Source organism: Crotalus tigris, unplaced genomic scaffold, assembly GCF_016545835.1.
Source record: "Crotalus tigris isolate CLP2741 ecotype Arizona unplaced genomic scaffold, ASM1654583v1 scf7180000017568.12009008, whole genome shotgun sequence".
NCBI lineage: Eukaryota > Metazoa > Chordata > Lepidosauria > Squamata > Viperidae > Crotalus > Crotalus tigris.
In genome coordinates, this window is record NW_024096478.1 from 9593918 (window position 1) to 9612027 (window position 18110).

The 18110-nt window shown below is 35.5% G+C and overlaps 1 protein-coding gene across 1 annotated transcript in view; it reads left to right on the forward strand.

The window, feature by feature from the left end:
• SLIT3 (slit guidance ligand 3) overlaps positions 1-18110 on the forward strand; it is a 567201-nt gene that overhangs the window by 297087 nt on the left and 252004 nt on the right. The window contains exon 5 of the mRNA XM_039353305.1: positions 10749-10820. Coding sequence (XP_039209239.1) covers positions 10749-10820 — 72 coding nt within the window. The remainder of the gene's footprint in view (positions 1-10748; positions 10821-18110) is intronic.

Genomic DNA, 18110 nt, shown 5'->3' on the forward strand with positions numbered 1-18110 from the left:
TAGTAGTAATAATAATAGTAATAATAATAATAATAAAGTTGGCATTCACCTCATCTGGAGGCAGGTTGTTCCACTGGTTAATTGTTCTAACTGTCAGGAAGTTTCTCCTTAGTTCTAGGTTGCTTCTTTCTTTGGTTAGTTTCCATCCGTTGCTTCTTGTCCTGCCTTCAGGTGCTTTGGAAAATAGCTTGACTCCCTCGTCTTTGTGGCAGCCCCTGAGATATTGGAACACTGCTATCATTTCCCCGCTCGTCCTTCTCTTCATTAAACTAGACATACCCAATTCCAGCAACCGTTCCTTATATGTTTTAGCCTCCAGTCCCCTAATCATCTTTATTGCTCTTCTCTGTACTCTTTCTAGAGTCTCAACATCTTTTTTGCATCATGGTGACCAAAACTGGATGCAGTATTCCAAGTGTGGCCTTCCCAAGGCATTGTAAAGTGGTATTAATACTTCACGTGATCTTGATTCTATCCCTCTGTTAATGCAGCCCAGCACTGTGTTGGATTTTTTCACAGCTGCAACACACTGCTGGCTCATATTTAAATAATTGTCTACTAGGACAATCATAAGAGAGTAGTCAGCATATAAGATATGAAATGGTACTCTATTGCACACTTTTGTATCAAAATATTCTTGACAATGTAGCAAGAGCAAGCATTGGAATGAGGAAGATAATAATACTGTATGTATTTTCTCTTTTTACTGAGAATGAATCATTAAAAGTATGGTGTTACTTTCTTTATAAGGGAAAGTATATTATTACTGAGAACTTTGTAAGTGTATAAAGAAAATAAAACATGTTTAAAAAGCTTTGAAGTAGTTTTTTTTTCCTTTAATAAATTCTTGCTCTCTTTTAAGACTTGAGTAATGATATTCTGAAAGGAAAGGTTGGAATAGCGAAGTTTATTGTTCATTAGGAAATAAATCTGCAAAAAGAAAAAAATACAGGATATAAAAGGGAAAATTCCTATTATTATATAAATATATCTTCTAGTAATAGTGCTACTTTAGTGGAGAAATAGATAACACAGATGAACTGGAAAATAAACTGACTTTAAAAAGACAAAATTATTACAAGGTTCATTAATTCTTCAAAATCACATGAATGAAATGTAAAAATGAATCTTGAAGGACTGCTGGCTTTGGATCAGAATGTCAATTTCTACTTTTTAATCCTAGTTCTCACAATTTATCTGACATTCTGAACAGCAGCCAAAAAAGCTATTATAAGTATAAAACACATTCATTGGTATAAATCTCATTAGATTGAGCAATTTAATTAAGGTATTGACATTCTTAATTGAAACGTGCAAGGAGAGAACATTTCCCTATCTAATTTCCATATGCTTTCTAGTTTAAAAGTTTTTTTTTTAAAAAAAAACCTGTAAAATGTTATAGATTTGGCTGAGTCCTACCATCCCAGAGGAGTACTTGCTCTCATTTACCTTGATTTAGAGCCAACCACTCTCCTAAGTGGAGGTCCATTAAATGGAGCTGATGTATGCCTGACTCAAATATATGTCAGCTTCTCTTATGATCAATTGGGGAGATATATATATATATATATATATATATATATATATATATATATATATATATATATATATATATATCCACTTAATTAAATAAAATAGTCTTCTGGGTACGCTTAAGATACTTACAGATGAGAAGCAGATCAATATATCTTGCCATTTGAACATTAAGTATGTGCTTGGAAATTTTATTTGTGCATTTCAAAGTTGCTTGCAGTTTTTAAGAGGAGTTTTGCAGGAGTTCACTGCCACAGAAGACTTTTATGCACATGTTTCCTTGCTCAGTGATACCTGTTTTCTGTTCTATGCCTTTAACACTTTTTTTCATTATTTATTCCTAAACTTTGACAGCAGTTACTGTATCTAAAAAATTTAAAATAAGTCTTTCACTGAGAAAATTGGTATGCTGAGATTCTTTATCCCTGTAAGAAACTTAAAAGACATGTTCCCAAGAGTGTCTTTCTCATTAATATTCTGTGGGAAGAAGATAGTTGAAAAACTAATGTACAATTAGCTCTAAACTTTGACACACGTTCTAGTTTAATAGGCACACTGTGTTTTGTTCATAAATTCCAGATTTTTTTAAAAAAACTGTCCATGGACCTTTAAATTACTAAATATCCTTATTTCCAGTTGAAGCAAGAGAATTTCAAAAATTCTAGGGTTGAAAAAACAGAGTTTGCAGGGAATCAGAAGCAACATGCTTTATGTATAAGCTGCTAGGAAGTGACGATGAAAAAGGTTGGCACTTTCCTAGCCATATATGTAAGCTTCTAGAATGCATTTGTTTGGCCACTCTATGAACACCAAATACTAGACCAGTTTAACCAATCGCAACCTGATTTAATAGGTCGATTCTTACGAATTCTCTTTCTTTGCCATTAATTTGCATTTCTCTTCTTCTTTGTCAGTTACCACTGTATGTGCATAACCCTACAAGAAAGCAACCTTGGCATAATGCCACATGTGCATTAATTGATAAATTGCATACCTTAGCCATAAAGATATGTCATATCCAGACTTGTTAACAGAAGGATACCATGAAATAAGCTACTAAACTGTTAGTAGCTTGTACTTTTGTATCATGTTTGGTTAAGTTACTTTTGTACTGGTCTTGGACCATAATAAAATTTATCTCACAGTTAAAACTAAATGAAACCATCAACATTCTTCTTTCTGTCTCTGTAGTTTTGGGAGATAAAGTATTGCTATTGTTTATTATTTATTTATGAAAGATTCCCTTGTAGATATTGATTGTAATTTTCTATACTGATGCCACTGTACTGATTATTGTAGTGGCTTGATCATAATGATATGAATCTGATATCAGTCTGACATGTTTTTAATCTTGATTATCAAGAATTTTAATATCTTATTCAGGATTTAGCTTGTTGACAGAAGACCTACTGACATGATTCAGTAAAATTAAACAAGAATGAAAGTGTATGCTATTGATAACTGCTTCTTGCAAGCTAAAATGTATATATGGATCTACGTTCCAGAGTATAAATTCTGTGGACTTTTTCTTCTTTTAATTCTTCCAGGTTAGTGAATATTTTCTATTTTCTTTAAACCCTGGAAAACCATTGAAATGTATTAATTTAATCATTTTCTCTAAACAAATTGGGAATTTCTGGATTCTGTCTTCCAACTTTATTCCAAATACAATTTCCCAATTTTCTCTTTTCCCTTCTTCTCTGAGTCTGGAACTATAAACCACTTAATCCTTTTTTTTCCATTTGTTCATATTTATCTTGAGGACAATTCCTGAAATCCCTGAAGTGTGGCTATGCCTGGCTGTGGCTGTGTACTGTTGGGAGGGGGGGAATTAAATGAAAGACAATAGTGATGTCTTCTCTTCCTGTTTGTACTCATCAGGCTTTGTAGAACACGGGTCCAAAAGTCAAAATAGTGGTTGGAATCATGTGATGAAAGCCCCACCTATTTGTACATCCATTGAAGTTATATGCATGAGCAAAAGGACAGAGTTTCAATAATATGTGCATGATAACTTTTTTTGACTCACCTCCAATTCCCAAAGATGCCCTTACTCCTCCATTCTTCCTTTGATAACTAAGCAGACTTGCTTTCATAAAAATAAATCATATGAGGTCTTTTAACAGCACTCAGAATTAATAAACTTTAAAGTGTTCATTTTAGCTTCTTTTATCCCAGCCCAAATCCTGATCCAGTTCAAAGTCAGCAACATACTCTCACTCCCATTAACTATGCTGGAAATGATGGATTTCATAGTTAGCCCTACTTTCTTGATTTGGACATTAAAATTAGCCTATTGACTTGTTATAAAATTACTTGTCCATTTTTTTTTTTCATTGGAAATAGTGTTGCTCACTTTGCAGTTCATTCTTTCTTTACTCCAATTATGAATTCTACTCAGATTCAGTGATTGGGAAACTTTTCAAGTCTCAAGTATACTGTGGTTCCCATCGAGTGAGAAAGGCAGTAAATGTATTTGGCTTCCCATCATTTTAATCAGGCAATTAGCATCAGAGGAGAGCAGAAGCTGCAGTGCTTCTTCAGAAATGGCTGCCAGGTTTTGGGTCAGGACTGCTATGATGACAGCTATGAGTTCTGGGATTCTCTCTTCCCATTAGTTGCTCCATCATTTCAGTTTCCTAGTCCATCTATTGTAGGCTGTAACTTGGTTCCTGTAATTATGGAACGAAGCAGTGGTGGGATTCAAATACGTGAACAACCGGTTCTCTGTGTGGATGCCGCTTCTGAAAGTCCATTCTGGGACTGGGCAACAAAAAATTAGCTACCAGATCTGCCGGAGTGGTGCGCACCAGCTGAATCCCACCACTGGAATGAAGCAATGGCAATTTGAGTGATGAGTCACAGGAAGTGAATAGAAGAGGCACTGCAGCCATAGGTGATTCTGGTTCTCTTCTCTTGGGAAAAGAGATAGGCAGATCTTGCTGTCAAGCCTTGCACCTTGTAGGACTTAATGATTTTACTTCAGTTTTCCTTTTCTTTACAAGCTTGCAAAGGTTTTAAGTGCAAAGATTAGCCACAAAGTTACTTTTCTATCATTGTCATAACTGTGAAGGGTCGCTATACAAGGCAATACTAAAACAAGTGTCTAGTGTAATGTCTAGTGCAATATACAGCAGTTAAAGCTTTTATGGTGATTGGTCTATGCTCTTTCCCACTCTTCCAAGTCAAAAATCTTTTCAAGATCGATGGAGCCCACTCGGATATGATGATAGAAAGCCTCTCTTGAGCCAAAGTTCTGATGGTTCCTGTCTCAGCAATTTTATTCCTAAAAGCTAGGAATTAACATTAGATAATAGTTCTTTTTTATCCCAGAATTCAGGGAATGGACTAATTGTCTTAATTGGTGGAAAAATAAATTCTGGTTGACCCAGAAACAATAATAAAAAACAAAAGCTAAAAAAGAATTTTTGGCCCACATCATATGATGCATTAAGCTGTGGTTTATTCAGCTGTGGTTTATTGAATAAAGATGAAATGAATCACAAATGTGTATACCACAATGGTTGCATTTATACAGAATGCTAAGCCAAAAACAAGCAAACCACATTATTTTTTAATGCAGTGCATGATCTTAAGTCCCTGTGTAAAACTGCAAATCATGATACTGATCCTAAAAAAAGTTTATTTTATTTTATTTTTTTCATCTGGAACATAGTACAAGTTGAACAGAAAACTGTTAATTTTTGAAAATTTGCCAATTACATAATAGATGATTTAGTTACTTTGTGGTTCAGTGTGTTTTGTAAAGTCAGAAACTTGTCTGTATCTTGCTTAAACAAATTGTATTTAAATGTGTTGTACAAACCATATTAATGGTTTGTTAATTTAGACATAAAGCAAATAACAACTCAAACATAGTTTACAAACCATTTCAAACCTTGATTTCTCATTATTGTCTTCTGCTAATTGCAAATCCCAGTTGATTAGATCAATGATCAGACATGGTTAACCTTGGTCAAGACTATGATTAACCATAACCTGAAATTATAGATATATTTTATCTAGTGTGTCTTGTATTATTCAAACTTCCAACCTACAGGCATATAAACTTCCGTTTTCTGCTTCCTGCTCATGGTGTGGAATGAGGATAAATCGTAATGAAGTTTTCCTTAGCAGTGTTATGATAGAATATTATAAATGAAACCTTTTCTTTTAAAATGATAGTTTTATATTGTTGTTGTTAATTGCGAAGTCGTGTCCGACCCATCGCGACCCCATGGACAACGTTCCTCCAGGTCTTCCTGTCCTTATCTTATTAGATTAATCTTATTAGATTAATGTTCTAAGATGAAATATTAAGGAGATTAATAAGCATGTAAGCTTTGCACTGAAATTTGTCAACACACTGTAATTTGAGAAAAAAACAAGAATCTAGTGATACTGAAGGAATATAAAGATATCTGTAATGTAAACTTTCCTTTGAAATTTGTCTTTGAGTTGGAAAAAAAAAATAGTCCACAAAGTTGACTGAACATGCAGCAGGCCAGGGGTTCTGCAGGAGGATCAAAAATTTCAAGATGGGAACCACATCCATGCTATTGAAACTCATGGGTTAAGACCACAAGGTTGATCATATCTTGACCTTGCTTGTTTTCCATCCCCAGGCATGATGGCCAGTCACTGCCCCCTCTTGAGGCTTATTAAGTACAGCATATATTTTAAGGATTTACTGGAAACCTTCTTCCTTCTATGATTAATATTCCAAAGTTTCAAAAAGTGTTTCTTCTTTAATTAAGAATGTTATACATGAGTATTCAGCAAAGAAATAGCTAGGAAGGCTAATTCTTTGTAAGTAACTCTTTCACATTCAAAAACAGTTTTAAACAGATTAATCCTATAGGTACAATTTAATCTTTCTAGAGGTGAGAACAGTTACTTCTTTAGCAGCTATTTTTATCCTGTATACAATTTGTAGTAAGTTACAGTAATTGAAACATGTAAACTTTTATGAATACTTTTAAATAAACCCTATTCTCCATTTCCTCTTACCAGCTCTCAGCTTCTTTTTTATACTTAATTTGATTGGGTGAACTGACATTGTCAATCTGCAATCCAATAACATATTTGATGGCTATTCAGAAGAGAGTCTAGTTAATTTTTGGGAGTGCTTTATGTAAATAAATATTCTTGCGGAGTGCTGAGCCAAGACATTTGCTGATTGATCAGAGTTTTGCCCTTGTCTTCTGCAAGAATAAACCTTAACATGTCAGGAGATACTTTAATGCTTTTATATAGCAAGAACATACCCACACTTTTTTTGGTCAGCCAATAAGTGAAAATTCTGAATCTAATCATACTATACAATCTTTGTGATATGCAGTAGGGCCAAATATCCATCAAGACTTGATTTTTCTTATCAAGTAAGATATTTTTTTTTTCTTGTAGTAAATTGTTGTTTTTTCACCACTGCTTAAACAGGCTATTTTTTTTATTTTTATTTTTGCATTTCCAGGTGTTAATCCCCTGTCTTACAAAAAAGAAATATGTTAAATAGAATCCATTTTGCTGGTAATGAATGAGATTATATCAAGATTCTAATTGGGAGGATCTGATTAGATTTTAATTAGCTTGTTTTAGGGTGAATGCAGGGCATAAAGAGAATAGTTGCCATAAATAATCTCCGTGACCTATTCCAGCTGCTGTATTGTATAGTTATAACGGTAAAACTATTACTATTTATGGTAATCAAGTAATGGAAGAAAATATTGCAGATTTTGATACTTTTACTTTACATGGAGTAAAGGGAAGTAATTTTGCTTTTCTGATAATAATGAGTTATTATATATGTTTGTGTGTGTGTATATACATACATACATATACATATACATATACGGGGGAGATTCCATTTCATGCTTTCATAATCTTACTGCTGTGCTTTGGAGAAATTGTAATATTTCTGATGTAAGAACAGTTTAATTTTCTTTTTCCCAAATGTACTTTATGCAATGGACTCAGAAATGAACTCATGTCAATGGAAGGGACATTTTAGTAGATTGCTTCACATTATACAAAGCAGTTGCCATGGAAGAGCTAATACCATCTGTGAATTTTGTGATGTAATTATTTGTCATGATAAAGTTACAGACAAGCCAAAAAAGTCCACAGTCCACAGAAAATGTTTGTGTGTGGGGGAGGAGGAAGAGGAGTACTCTGCAATGGGAATAGCTTATAAATATTCAAGAACATTGATATTTTAACATTATTATGCTGCAGTATGGTACTACTAATATTGAAAATTGAAGGTTTTATTTTAGACTTATTTAATTAGGAATGCAGTAGGTCACTTGCTGCTTTTTTGTAAAGTCAGCAACATTTCCTAAATTTTCAAAAATTAACAGTTTTCTGTTCAACTTGTACTATATTCCAGATGAAAAAAAATAAAATAAAATAAACTCCACAACTCCCATATTATACTAATCACAGTGAGCTAACCCAGCTGATATTCATTAAGTGAAAACTGTATGTTGATAGAAGACAAGGAAATTTATATTTAAAGTGTCAGAAATTGGTCTTTTTTAAAGTCTGTATTTAAATGTTTATATGTTTAGCATATCCACAACTGACTCCAGCAAGATTGAGAATTCTATTGTTCAAAAGTCCTAGGTCAGAAAAGTTAATCATAATGATTAAGTCAATCAGTGTTAGAATGGCTGGATTCTGTATCTTTAATAGAACTGTTGTTCAAGCCTAAAACAGCATCCCAAATTTTCCCATTCACTAAATATTCCCTCCAAGATTTCCATCTTGGTAAAGAGATGTTTTGACAGTAATATCTTTATCTTAACTTTTTTCACCACCATGCAGTTCCCTAATGGACCCAAGAAAACACACCTTCCCTTGTTTTATAAAATCACTCCATAATGTGTTTTGTAGTTATTTCAAACATCATGCAAAAATCAATGTCCTTTTTAATCATTTGTTTGTACTGAATTAATTGTCAGGTATAAACACACTGCTAAAATACCGTCATTAAAGCTTCCAGGTTATCAGAGTATGAGAAATATTTATGAAATACATATTGGAAATTTGGAGTGGCTTCGCTGTTAACCTGACAAGAGTATTTCAACAGAAGATAAAGAAAATACAAATTAAAAGCAGAAGTATTAATTTATTATTAAAAAGATTATTTTCTTGCAAATAGGAAGATGGAAGACAGCCATAAGAGAGACAATAATAATTATTAAGTGTTTTAATATGCTAGAATCTCTCAAACATTATTTTAAATCATGTCTTTCTACTCAACTTGAAGCAATAAGGAACTTATTTAAATAATCATTATAATTTTAATTTTTTTGGAACGGATATTTTCCTGTTTCAAGTCCAGCTGTTTCTCTTTTGCTGCTTACTTTGATTGTTATTAGCCTTTAATGTTCCAGACATTATTTTTGTAATACTTAACTTTTTGCTTCTTTTTGAGTTACTTTCAGTAGATTATGATACTTATCATATTCACTGATATCAAAGGCCTATCATGTAGCATTTAATATACTAGTGTCATTAGTGATAAATATGAATAGAAAGTTGAAATATCTTCCCTGTGAATATTTCGTAACTAGGGGAAGTCCTGAAGTACTTACATAAGTTTGGAAACATCATTTTGAAAACAATAAAGCATTGTTATGTGTACCATTTGTGTGCCTGTCTCTCTGTCTGAGAAAACAATTACAGCTACCAAAAGGATTGGCGTAGACTAGATGACTAGTATAAATTGAATTAGTTTGACAAGGACATTTGGGGTGGGAGCTGAATGGACCATCAGCCTGATGGAAAACAGAAGAAAGCTCTTGGTGACCCAGATGACCTCTCATGTCAGTGTGGGTTTTCTGTGTGGTGCTCTCATTCAGAGGCAAAATGCTTATTATTCAATAAAATCAATTTGATTGAGGTTCATGGCACAATAGAGAATTCACTTTCAAAGGGGTAGAAATTCCACAGAGTGCATTCTAATGAATGCTACTTATCTGGAATGTCTGAACATTGTATACATCTCTAAAAAGCATATAAAATTTGGATAGTATCTACTGTCCTTGATTTCCATGCAATATCCCACAATTTTATAAAATTGAGCATTTCCAATGCTTGTTAATAATAGTAATGCAATTTTCTTCATTTTGTCATATATTTGAATACTTATTTTGTGCTTTTCTAAGCTATTTCTTGTGACTATGGTATTTCACAAAGGTAGAGAAAATATTATGAAACATATGAAAGAACATATGATGATGATGATGATGATGATGATGATGATGATGATGATGATAATAATAATAATACTTAATCATTTTAGGACTTACTGACATTATTCTTCTTCTGTTCCTGGGCACAAAATATTTGTGAACATATTGATTGTGCTTTAGCCAATGTTAATTGCATTGGTGGTGGGGAATATTTTGTTAGGTTCACATGCTGATTACAAAGTTCACAATTGCCAAACCAGAATATAACTTTCCATTATATTTTTATTCTGTATTGTTCACCAAATGAAGGATTTGTAAAAAAAAAGTAGCCACAAAAATAACTTCATGAATATCTCTTCCTATAGATATAAGACCAAATAAATCAAGCAAAATAAGAGGGAAAATATGATGCTTACTTATTTCTTTGACATCTGACAAAGATGGAATAGGGAATGGGAATTTTTATGAAATCGCTCGCTTTAATAAATCTGCAGTGTGCACTTATAGCAAGTGTTATCTACATCTACCTGAAATGGTTTTGAACTAATATGTAGAGATTGCACCATAGTCTATATACTAATAGTATTACTTCTTATTTTATCCTTTCTACTATATTTTAGTTGCTTATTTCCTCTCTTATTTTCAGTTTCCAGTGTTTATTCCCACATTTAAGATAATAAAGATATGAACTGTTAAAATACAGACTTAAAAAGTACATTTAAACCATTTCAGGGCAATTTGGTGCAATATTTATTTTGAAATGCATACACGTAATAGTAGTTGGTGCACACTAGCAGCTACTGTGTTAACAGTCCAAGTATTTTCTTGTGTGATTTATGAAAATATAAAATTCTGCATAGATACCATTTCAGTGCATCTTAAAAGTATGTTAATATTTTCATTATGCTTCCTCTTCATGTCACACGAATTTGCAGTTATGAACACACTTTATGCCAATTTTTTTAAATTCAGTCACTTTCAATGAGTTCACAATATTTGTTTGTTTGTTATTTTTAGGGACTTAAGTGAAAACCAAATTCAAGGCATCCCTAGGAAGGCTTTTCGAGGAATTACTGACGTAAAGAATTTGTAAGTATTGTCTATAAATAGAATTTGAGCTGAAGCTAATTCCTTTTCATATGTTATTTTATGTATTTTATGTATTTCAGGACAAGATATGCATCTTTGTGTTATACAGAAGTGGTTTTCTTGCTTAGAAATAGGTGGTCACCTTTGACCTCCATTCAAATTTTGATTAAATATATGTATAGCCTTTCCATATATTATTTTTCCCTATTGCAATCTTCAACGTCTGTTGAAGAGAACTTGGAACAAATTGATAACTTACTTTTGTACTATATAAATAGTCCTTGATTAACAACAATAGCTGGGATCAAATTTTTCATTTGCTACCAATGTAGTTGTAAAGAGCAACATCACATGGCTTCATCATTTAGCAATGGCAATTGTAGTATTTGCCATTGTTACGGAATGATTGTAGGTAATTAAGCAAATTCTAGGTGGCTTGTAAATAGGTCAGCTGGCAGGCAGGTAAGTGGCTGGTACCAGGTGGGGAAAGATGCCTGGCCTGGGTGTACCACAAAGTGCAGCATGTGTGCAGTGGGGGGGGGGGAGGTGCTGCTGCTGGGTAAGGGAGGCTGTGAGTGATTTAGCAGAGTAACTTGCAACCTTCCCTACCCACTTCCCCAGTGACTTTGCTTGTGGGAAGCAGGCAAGGAAGGTTGCAGATGGCAATCTCATGACCATTATGCAACCATCATAATGTAAGCCAGTTGCCAAGTGATTGTGGGGAGGGTGGGATGCTTAGAATTTCAAGAACTGATTGTAAGTACCTCTCAGTGCTGTCATAACTGAAGAAGTGGTCAATAAACAACAAATTATTAATAACTATAGCAAATGCATAATACAGTGGTTACATCTTCAAGGATTTTCAATCCAAGCAACAAGTAAGTCTGTCTCTTTCTGTGACTTAAGAAAGATGCAGTGGCATTACCTACTGTGATATGTTAAAAAAATCTAGGTCCCCTACAATGGAGACTGTGGAAGCTTCATGGATTACACATTCATCACAATTGGATATTATATTGTTCAACTAATGTTTTGTTCTGTTAATATTAATTTGCATATAGTTCTTTCCTCTATAAAGCTGTTCAGATATATTATATTAGTATTTTTCGAAAATCTTATCTAGTACACCATTATTCTTTATTTTAAATGTAGACAAACTTTCCTGACTGTATCCCTGAGTCATTGACTGAAATTAAAACTGGAGAATTGAACCTCATGCTCTTAATTTTAAAACTACCACACCTTAAGGGAGCCATGCATTTAATTATTTTTCTCTACTCATTTTCTGAAGTTGTATTTTTTTATGTGACTAGCTACCATTATATATGTGAATGTGCTAATATCTATTGACTTGAATTAATTAATTTTGTTTCACAAGATGTCCAGCTTTAAATTAGCTGTACGATATAATTAACATTTACAGTTAGGTAAAGAAGAAAACAAAGATAATTGATTCAGTCCTCACGAGAGGAAGCAAACTGTAGGAAATACTTTGAAAAAATAGTATTTTGAGAAAGCATTTTTTTGTTGTAACTCTAAAATAGTTGATAGGGGATAATTGAAGAAGGGCAATAAATATTCTTCCTTACATTTTTTACATACCTCATGTATGTATATCAATCTTTCCAGCTTCATCTTTTCCTGGGTGGATGTGGCCACCCTCTGCAGCTGATGTGGAACCCCAGAAAAAGCATTTGGTCTCTAGTGTTCCTGACAGGTGCTATATATGTGCTCATTCACACTCAAAATAACATTTGACCTTTCAAATTCGGATCATTGCACAATCCTACTGAATAGATTCAGTTCTACTTCAAAAGTGAGATAGGAAGAATTCACCTGGGGAAAAGAGAATCAATCAACAATTTGTTTCTCTTAGAAATACCTGTTCTATGTATTTTTGGAAGGTTGGATATTGAAAAAGGTTGTTCTTTCCAGAAGAAAAAAAAATGTTATGTGTTCACTAAAGTACCATTTTACCGAGTGAGCTGGATAGATTTCCATCAAGGCCTTTTACTCTAGTAGTACTCTATGTAGTGCTCCCCAAACTCCTTTAGTTAATCTTTAAATAGCTATTTAAAATTATTTTTCTTATGTTTGATTAGGGAAAACTAAGTCTCATTTAAAAAAAAAATCAGCCAGTATTCATGAGCAAGCAAAAAGGTTTAAAAGAATTCTGAGGGGAAAAAAATAGTAGAGCTTTAATCAAAAACTTCATCAATTGTAGTGGTAGATAAAATTTACTTCCAGAAATTGTACTGAAGACATTGAAAAAGCTTCAGATGAATAGTCTAGTTTCATATTGTTTTTTCAAATGTGGGTTTCTATATTATGAATACATCTATGTGTATATTATATCTATATATGTTCATATATAAATAAAGGCATATATGTGTAACAAGGAACACAAATATATGCATTAACTACCAGTGGCCTATATCTGTGCTCCTTGGTAACAGCATGGGTCTGATACAATTCAACTAGCTAGGTAATCCTAGTTTTTTCATCAGCACCATGGGTAGCCATATTGCAGGAGATTCAGGGTGGAACTAAAAGCAGTGGTGGGATTCAGCCAGTTCGCACCAGTTCAACAGAACCGGTAGCTAATTTTTTGTTGCCCAGGCCCAGAATGGTCTTCCGGAAGCGGCATCCACACAGAGAACCGGTTGCTCACATTTTTGAATCCCACTACTGACTAAAAGTATTATTGAAGACCCAGTGAGACTTCACTGCAATGAACTATGCTATGGTTGTTGATTCATTAAAATATCTCCAGACTTTCCATGGGAATGAGATCTTTTGCAAAATCTTACTCTTCTTTCTCAGGAGATCAGCTAGATTTCCATAGCATTTGTGAGCTCTATCAGAATAGTATATACAATCTGCCTTCTCTCAAATTCTCAGAAAAGAGAGCCATGGGTGTTACCTTATATCCTGCTACCGCATGTGGAATTGAACATGACTTCCATCCATCCCAAGATTAATAAGAAGGCTGACTAAGTATTCTACATCACCTGAGATAACAGGGATAATAAAGTTTTATTTTAGGAGTTAAATGAGTTGCTATAATTTCATCTCTGGAACTATAGGTTCCAGTTCTGAGATATTGTGGGGATTTTTACATTTATGATTTTTATGTAATTTGGAGTCAGTACTATCATATTATGTACAGTAGATGGTCCTTTGACTCTCATTGACTTCTTTGAAAATGTAGTAGCTAAATTTTGTGAATATACTATTAAAATTATGTTGTCAAGTTCAGGCTGTTGAGAGAAGCTCAGCTGTTGTTGTCTGCTGCACACAACATTCTGTGCTGCTATCATGTCCCCATTTCTATTGTTGCCAAACGTCATTCCCTCTGCCCATGCCATCTTAGCTCCATGTCAAGGAAATTCAGTCTGTGCTTGGGATGAATGGAGAAAATTGTACAGTAATACATTATCTTGGTTCCAAGAACTAAATAGGAAAATTCTGCTTTCCAATGAATGAACTGGTTCAGATCCAGCTGCTGTTGCGTTACTTACTACAAAAGTATTACAGCTTCATGATGAAGATACAGATTAACTTAAACTCAACCTATTATCTGTCTCCTTTACCTATTTTCTAACTTAGATTGTCTTCAGATTTGTGGCCTTTGGCCTGTCTGCAGCTGAGCTCTAACAGCAAAAAATACAGGAGAGAAATAATTGACACTGATGGATTGAACCCTACACATTTGTACGCTTTATGTTGGAGGCAATTTCCCAAGTGATTTTGTAATTAAGAAAACAATGTTGCACTTCCGTTGGCCTAATTAGGGTAACTGTATGGAATACAGCTTGGGTTACCCCAGAGAGGAATGAACTGGAATATGTATTTTAATTTATGAATTAAATTTCTAGGAGGAAGTAAAGTTTTTCATTTAGATTTATACTTGAACACCTGGTGCTGGTAGTGGCCAGAATTCTAGCCTTTGCATTTTAGCCACTGTATTGCAATTAAAGTTATTCAATTCAATAATGAGTGTAATCTATAAAAGACCACTTAAAAGATTGCATTGGAATGTTCAGCAGAGAAAATATTTTCATTCTCTTTCTGGCTGTAGGATTTGCCAGTCAGACGGGATCACTTAAAAGCCCCACTTGCCCTCTCTGAATAATTAATTTACCCTACTGGAGGTTCGACCTCAGGTTTTTCTGCATTATTTCATCCTAGCAGCATCAAGTAGAAGTTAAACAAAATAGTATGAGATATTTCTTGGTTCATAAATAATTTGTGCCTGATTTAAACTCTTAAACTCTATCTTCGTTATATTTAAACTTTATAACTCCTACTTAGATATTGTCCAGTATTATTAATTGATTGATTAGATTATTATTCCACAGTTATTATTTCATAGATAACTCAAGGCAGCGACCCCTGTCTCCTCCTATTTTCTCCACAACAACAATCCTGTGAGGTGGATTGGGCTGAGAGAGAACGACTAGCCCAAAGTCACCCGGCCAGTTTTCATGCCTAAATTGGAACTAGAACTCACAGTCTCCTGATTTCTAGGACAGCACTTTAATCACTATACCAAAACTGTCCTTCTATTCAAAACATTCAATAATATAATTATTTTTTGTTATTTTATACTTATTGTAAAATATTTTCTAATACTGTTCTTCTATACAGCAAAACGATCAAGAGGAATATGAGTTGGTATACAGATATACACATTTAAATGTTCGGTATAAATTGGATTGTAATGTGAAGCCATGTTTATAATATCCACTTCTTCTAACTTGTGACCTGTTCTGCTGCTGCATCTTTCAGCTTTCTCTAACCCAGCGGTTCTCAACGGTTGTGTGACGGCGACCCCCGTCACACAAACGTTATGCGCATGCGTGGCGCGCATGCGCGGGGCTGCCCCCATGCGCGGCATGCATGCGCGGCACCGCCCCCGTGCGCGGCACGCATGCACAGCACCGCCCCGTGCGTGGCACGCATGCGCGGCGCCGCCCCTGGAGGTGCGCTGCCGTTCCCATGCGCGGCGCGCATGCGCGGCGCCGCCCCCGGAGGGGAGAAAATGGTGGATCGCCGCCTTTGGCGACCCCCGAAAAGTGGTCGATCGACCCCAAATGGGGTCGCGACCCATAGGTTGAGAACCGCTGCTCTAACCCATTCTTTGAATAATCACTATATTACACTAATATTTCTAGATTGAAAAGAAGAAGCTTGATTAGATCATACACTGTTGCTACCTTATCATTATTAACAATATTCATTTTTTTCAAGGAAAGCCTTGAATTGCTCTATCTTATGTTTCATACTTGTTTCATGCCACAGTTCAATATTTGTAATGGAATCAAGCCAAAAAAATGTCACTTTAGCTCAGGAGAATAGTTTCTGCAAGTAAATATAATCCATATGACTAAATGTTGCATGACTAGATTTAATAGTTCTTTCAGATATATTAATGAAGCCAGACCAAAAGATTTCAAAGACTGAACAAAATACAACATGAGACATTACTTTTTTTTTTAAAGTAACAAAATAAATTCTGTGACAAAATCTTGGTGGCTACATGAAGTTATCTAATTTCCCCCACTCCTGAAATAATTATCTTCTAGACCATGATTGAAAATTCTTGATAAAATTTTCTGCATGTTCTCATAAACACATTTAAAATGGAATTCTGTCCCCAAATTGTATAAATAAAACATTTCAGATTTTTCTGTAAGTGAAACTTACATGTCAAATGCACATTATGCACTATAATTTTCCAGTTATTAGGAAAAAGTACAATAGAGTATAGTATTGTTAGGGCTAAAACATAACCCCACAATTTCTTTTTCTAGTGTTAGCAAGATTCACAGTGACTGTTTGCAGCAATTCTTTTCATTTTATGCAGAGTAGTTGGACAGTATGCAGTCGCTTCAAAATAATTTCTTTAAGATGAAAACCAGCTCATAGTTTTTATTTCCTTATTTGGCTGCATTGTTGAACTAATAAAAACTACACATCCAAGTGATTCATCTTTTTCAATGGGGGTAAATGTAGGCAACGTTATAGTTACATTTCATATTTTTGCTTTTCTGTGAAAGATGGATATATTCTTAAAGGAATTCAAACTCTAATTATCTCAATTTTAAAATCACTCTCACTATGTATATTTTCAGAATCCATCTCAAAATTAGAAAGTTTTTGTCATTTGCTTGTAGGAATCATAAGTATTAATCTTGTGGCATACTGTTTTTGAAAATTTGCATGCTTTCAATTCTGTCATCAGGTACAGCTGATTAAAACAACAAAATTAGTCTTGGACCCTTTATTTAATTTTCCTAACCTTAGAGCGTTGCTCAGTCTTGCTTTAGATCAGCGGTTCTCAACCTGTGGGTTGCGACCCCATTTGGGGTCAAACGACCATTTCACGGGAGGTCGCCAAACAACGCAGTCTGCCATTTTTTCCCCTTTTCCTTAGCTGTGCTACTCCCTCTTATTCTATTCAAGAGACTCTATTCTATTGGCATTCGAAAGCCAATAGAATAGACTCTTTTGAATAGAGTCTAATTCTATTGGCTTTCAAAAGCCAATAGGAATTGTCCAGGCTGTCTCTGCCCTGCTGAGGCCGCCAAAAGTCCCAGTCTGCAAAAGATGCTGCAAGTTGTCTGCAGTTAAGGCGAGCTTTCTGGACGTTTCCACCCCTCCCTGCTGAACAACTACTAAATGTAAATAAAAGAGGGCCAGGGGAGGGAGGTGGGAGGCTGGCGGGCGCAGGGAGGGTTGCTGGCGCATGTGGGGCCCGGTGGGTGGCTTACCACCCTTGGGCTGGGCCAGCTGGTGGCCGAACCGGCAGTCAGCCTGCGCCCTCACTGCCACGTGCCATGGCCACCCAGGAGCGCCTGGGCCTGCCTGCCACTGCACCAAACATGCAGTGGCCAAGGTAAGGCTAGCGGGGCAGCGGCGGGTGCAGGGAGGGTTGCTGGCATGTGTGGGGCCTGGCGGGTACCTTATCTCCCTTGGGCTGGCCCAGCTGTGGCCCAGCCAGTAGTCGCCCTGCACGCTTGCTGCCGCATGCCATGGCCACCCAGGAGCGCCTGAGCCTGCCTGCCACCACACCGAATGTACGGTGGCCAAGGTAAGGCTAGCGGGGCAGTGGCGGGCGCAGGGAGGGTTGCTGGTGCGCGTGGGGCCTGGTGGGTGGCTTACCTCCCTTGGGCTGGGCCAGCTGGTGGCCCAGCTGGTGGTCGGCCTGCACCATCGCTGCCGCTTGCCAGCTACAGCCGGCACAGGGGCGGCACCATGCATGCACGGCGCTCCCGGGCCGAGGTG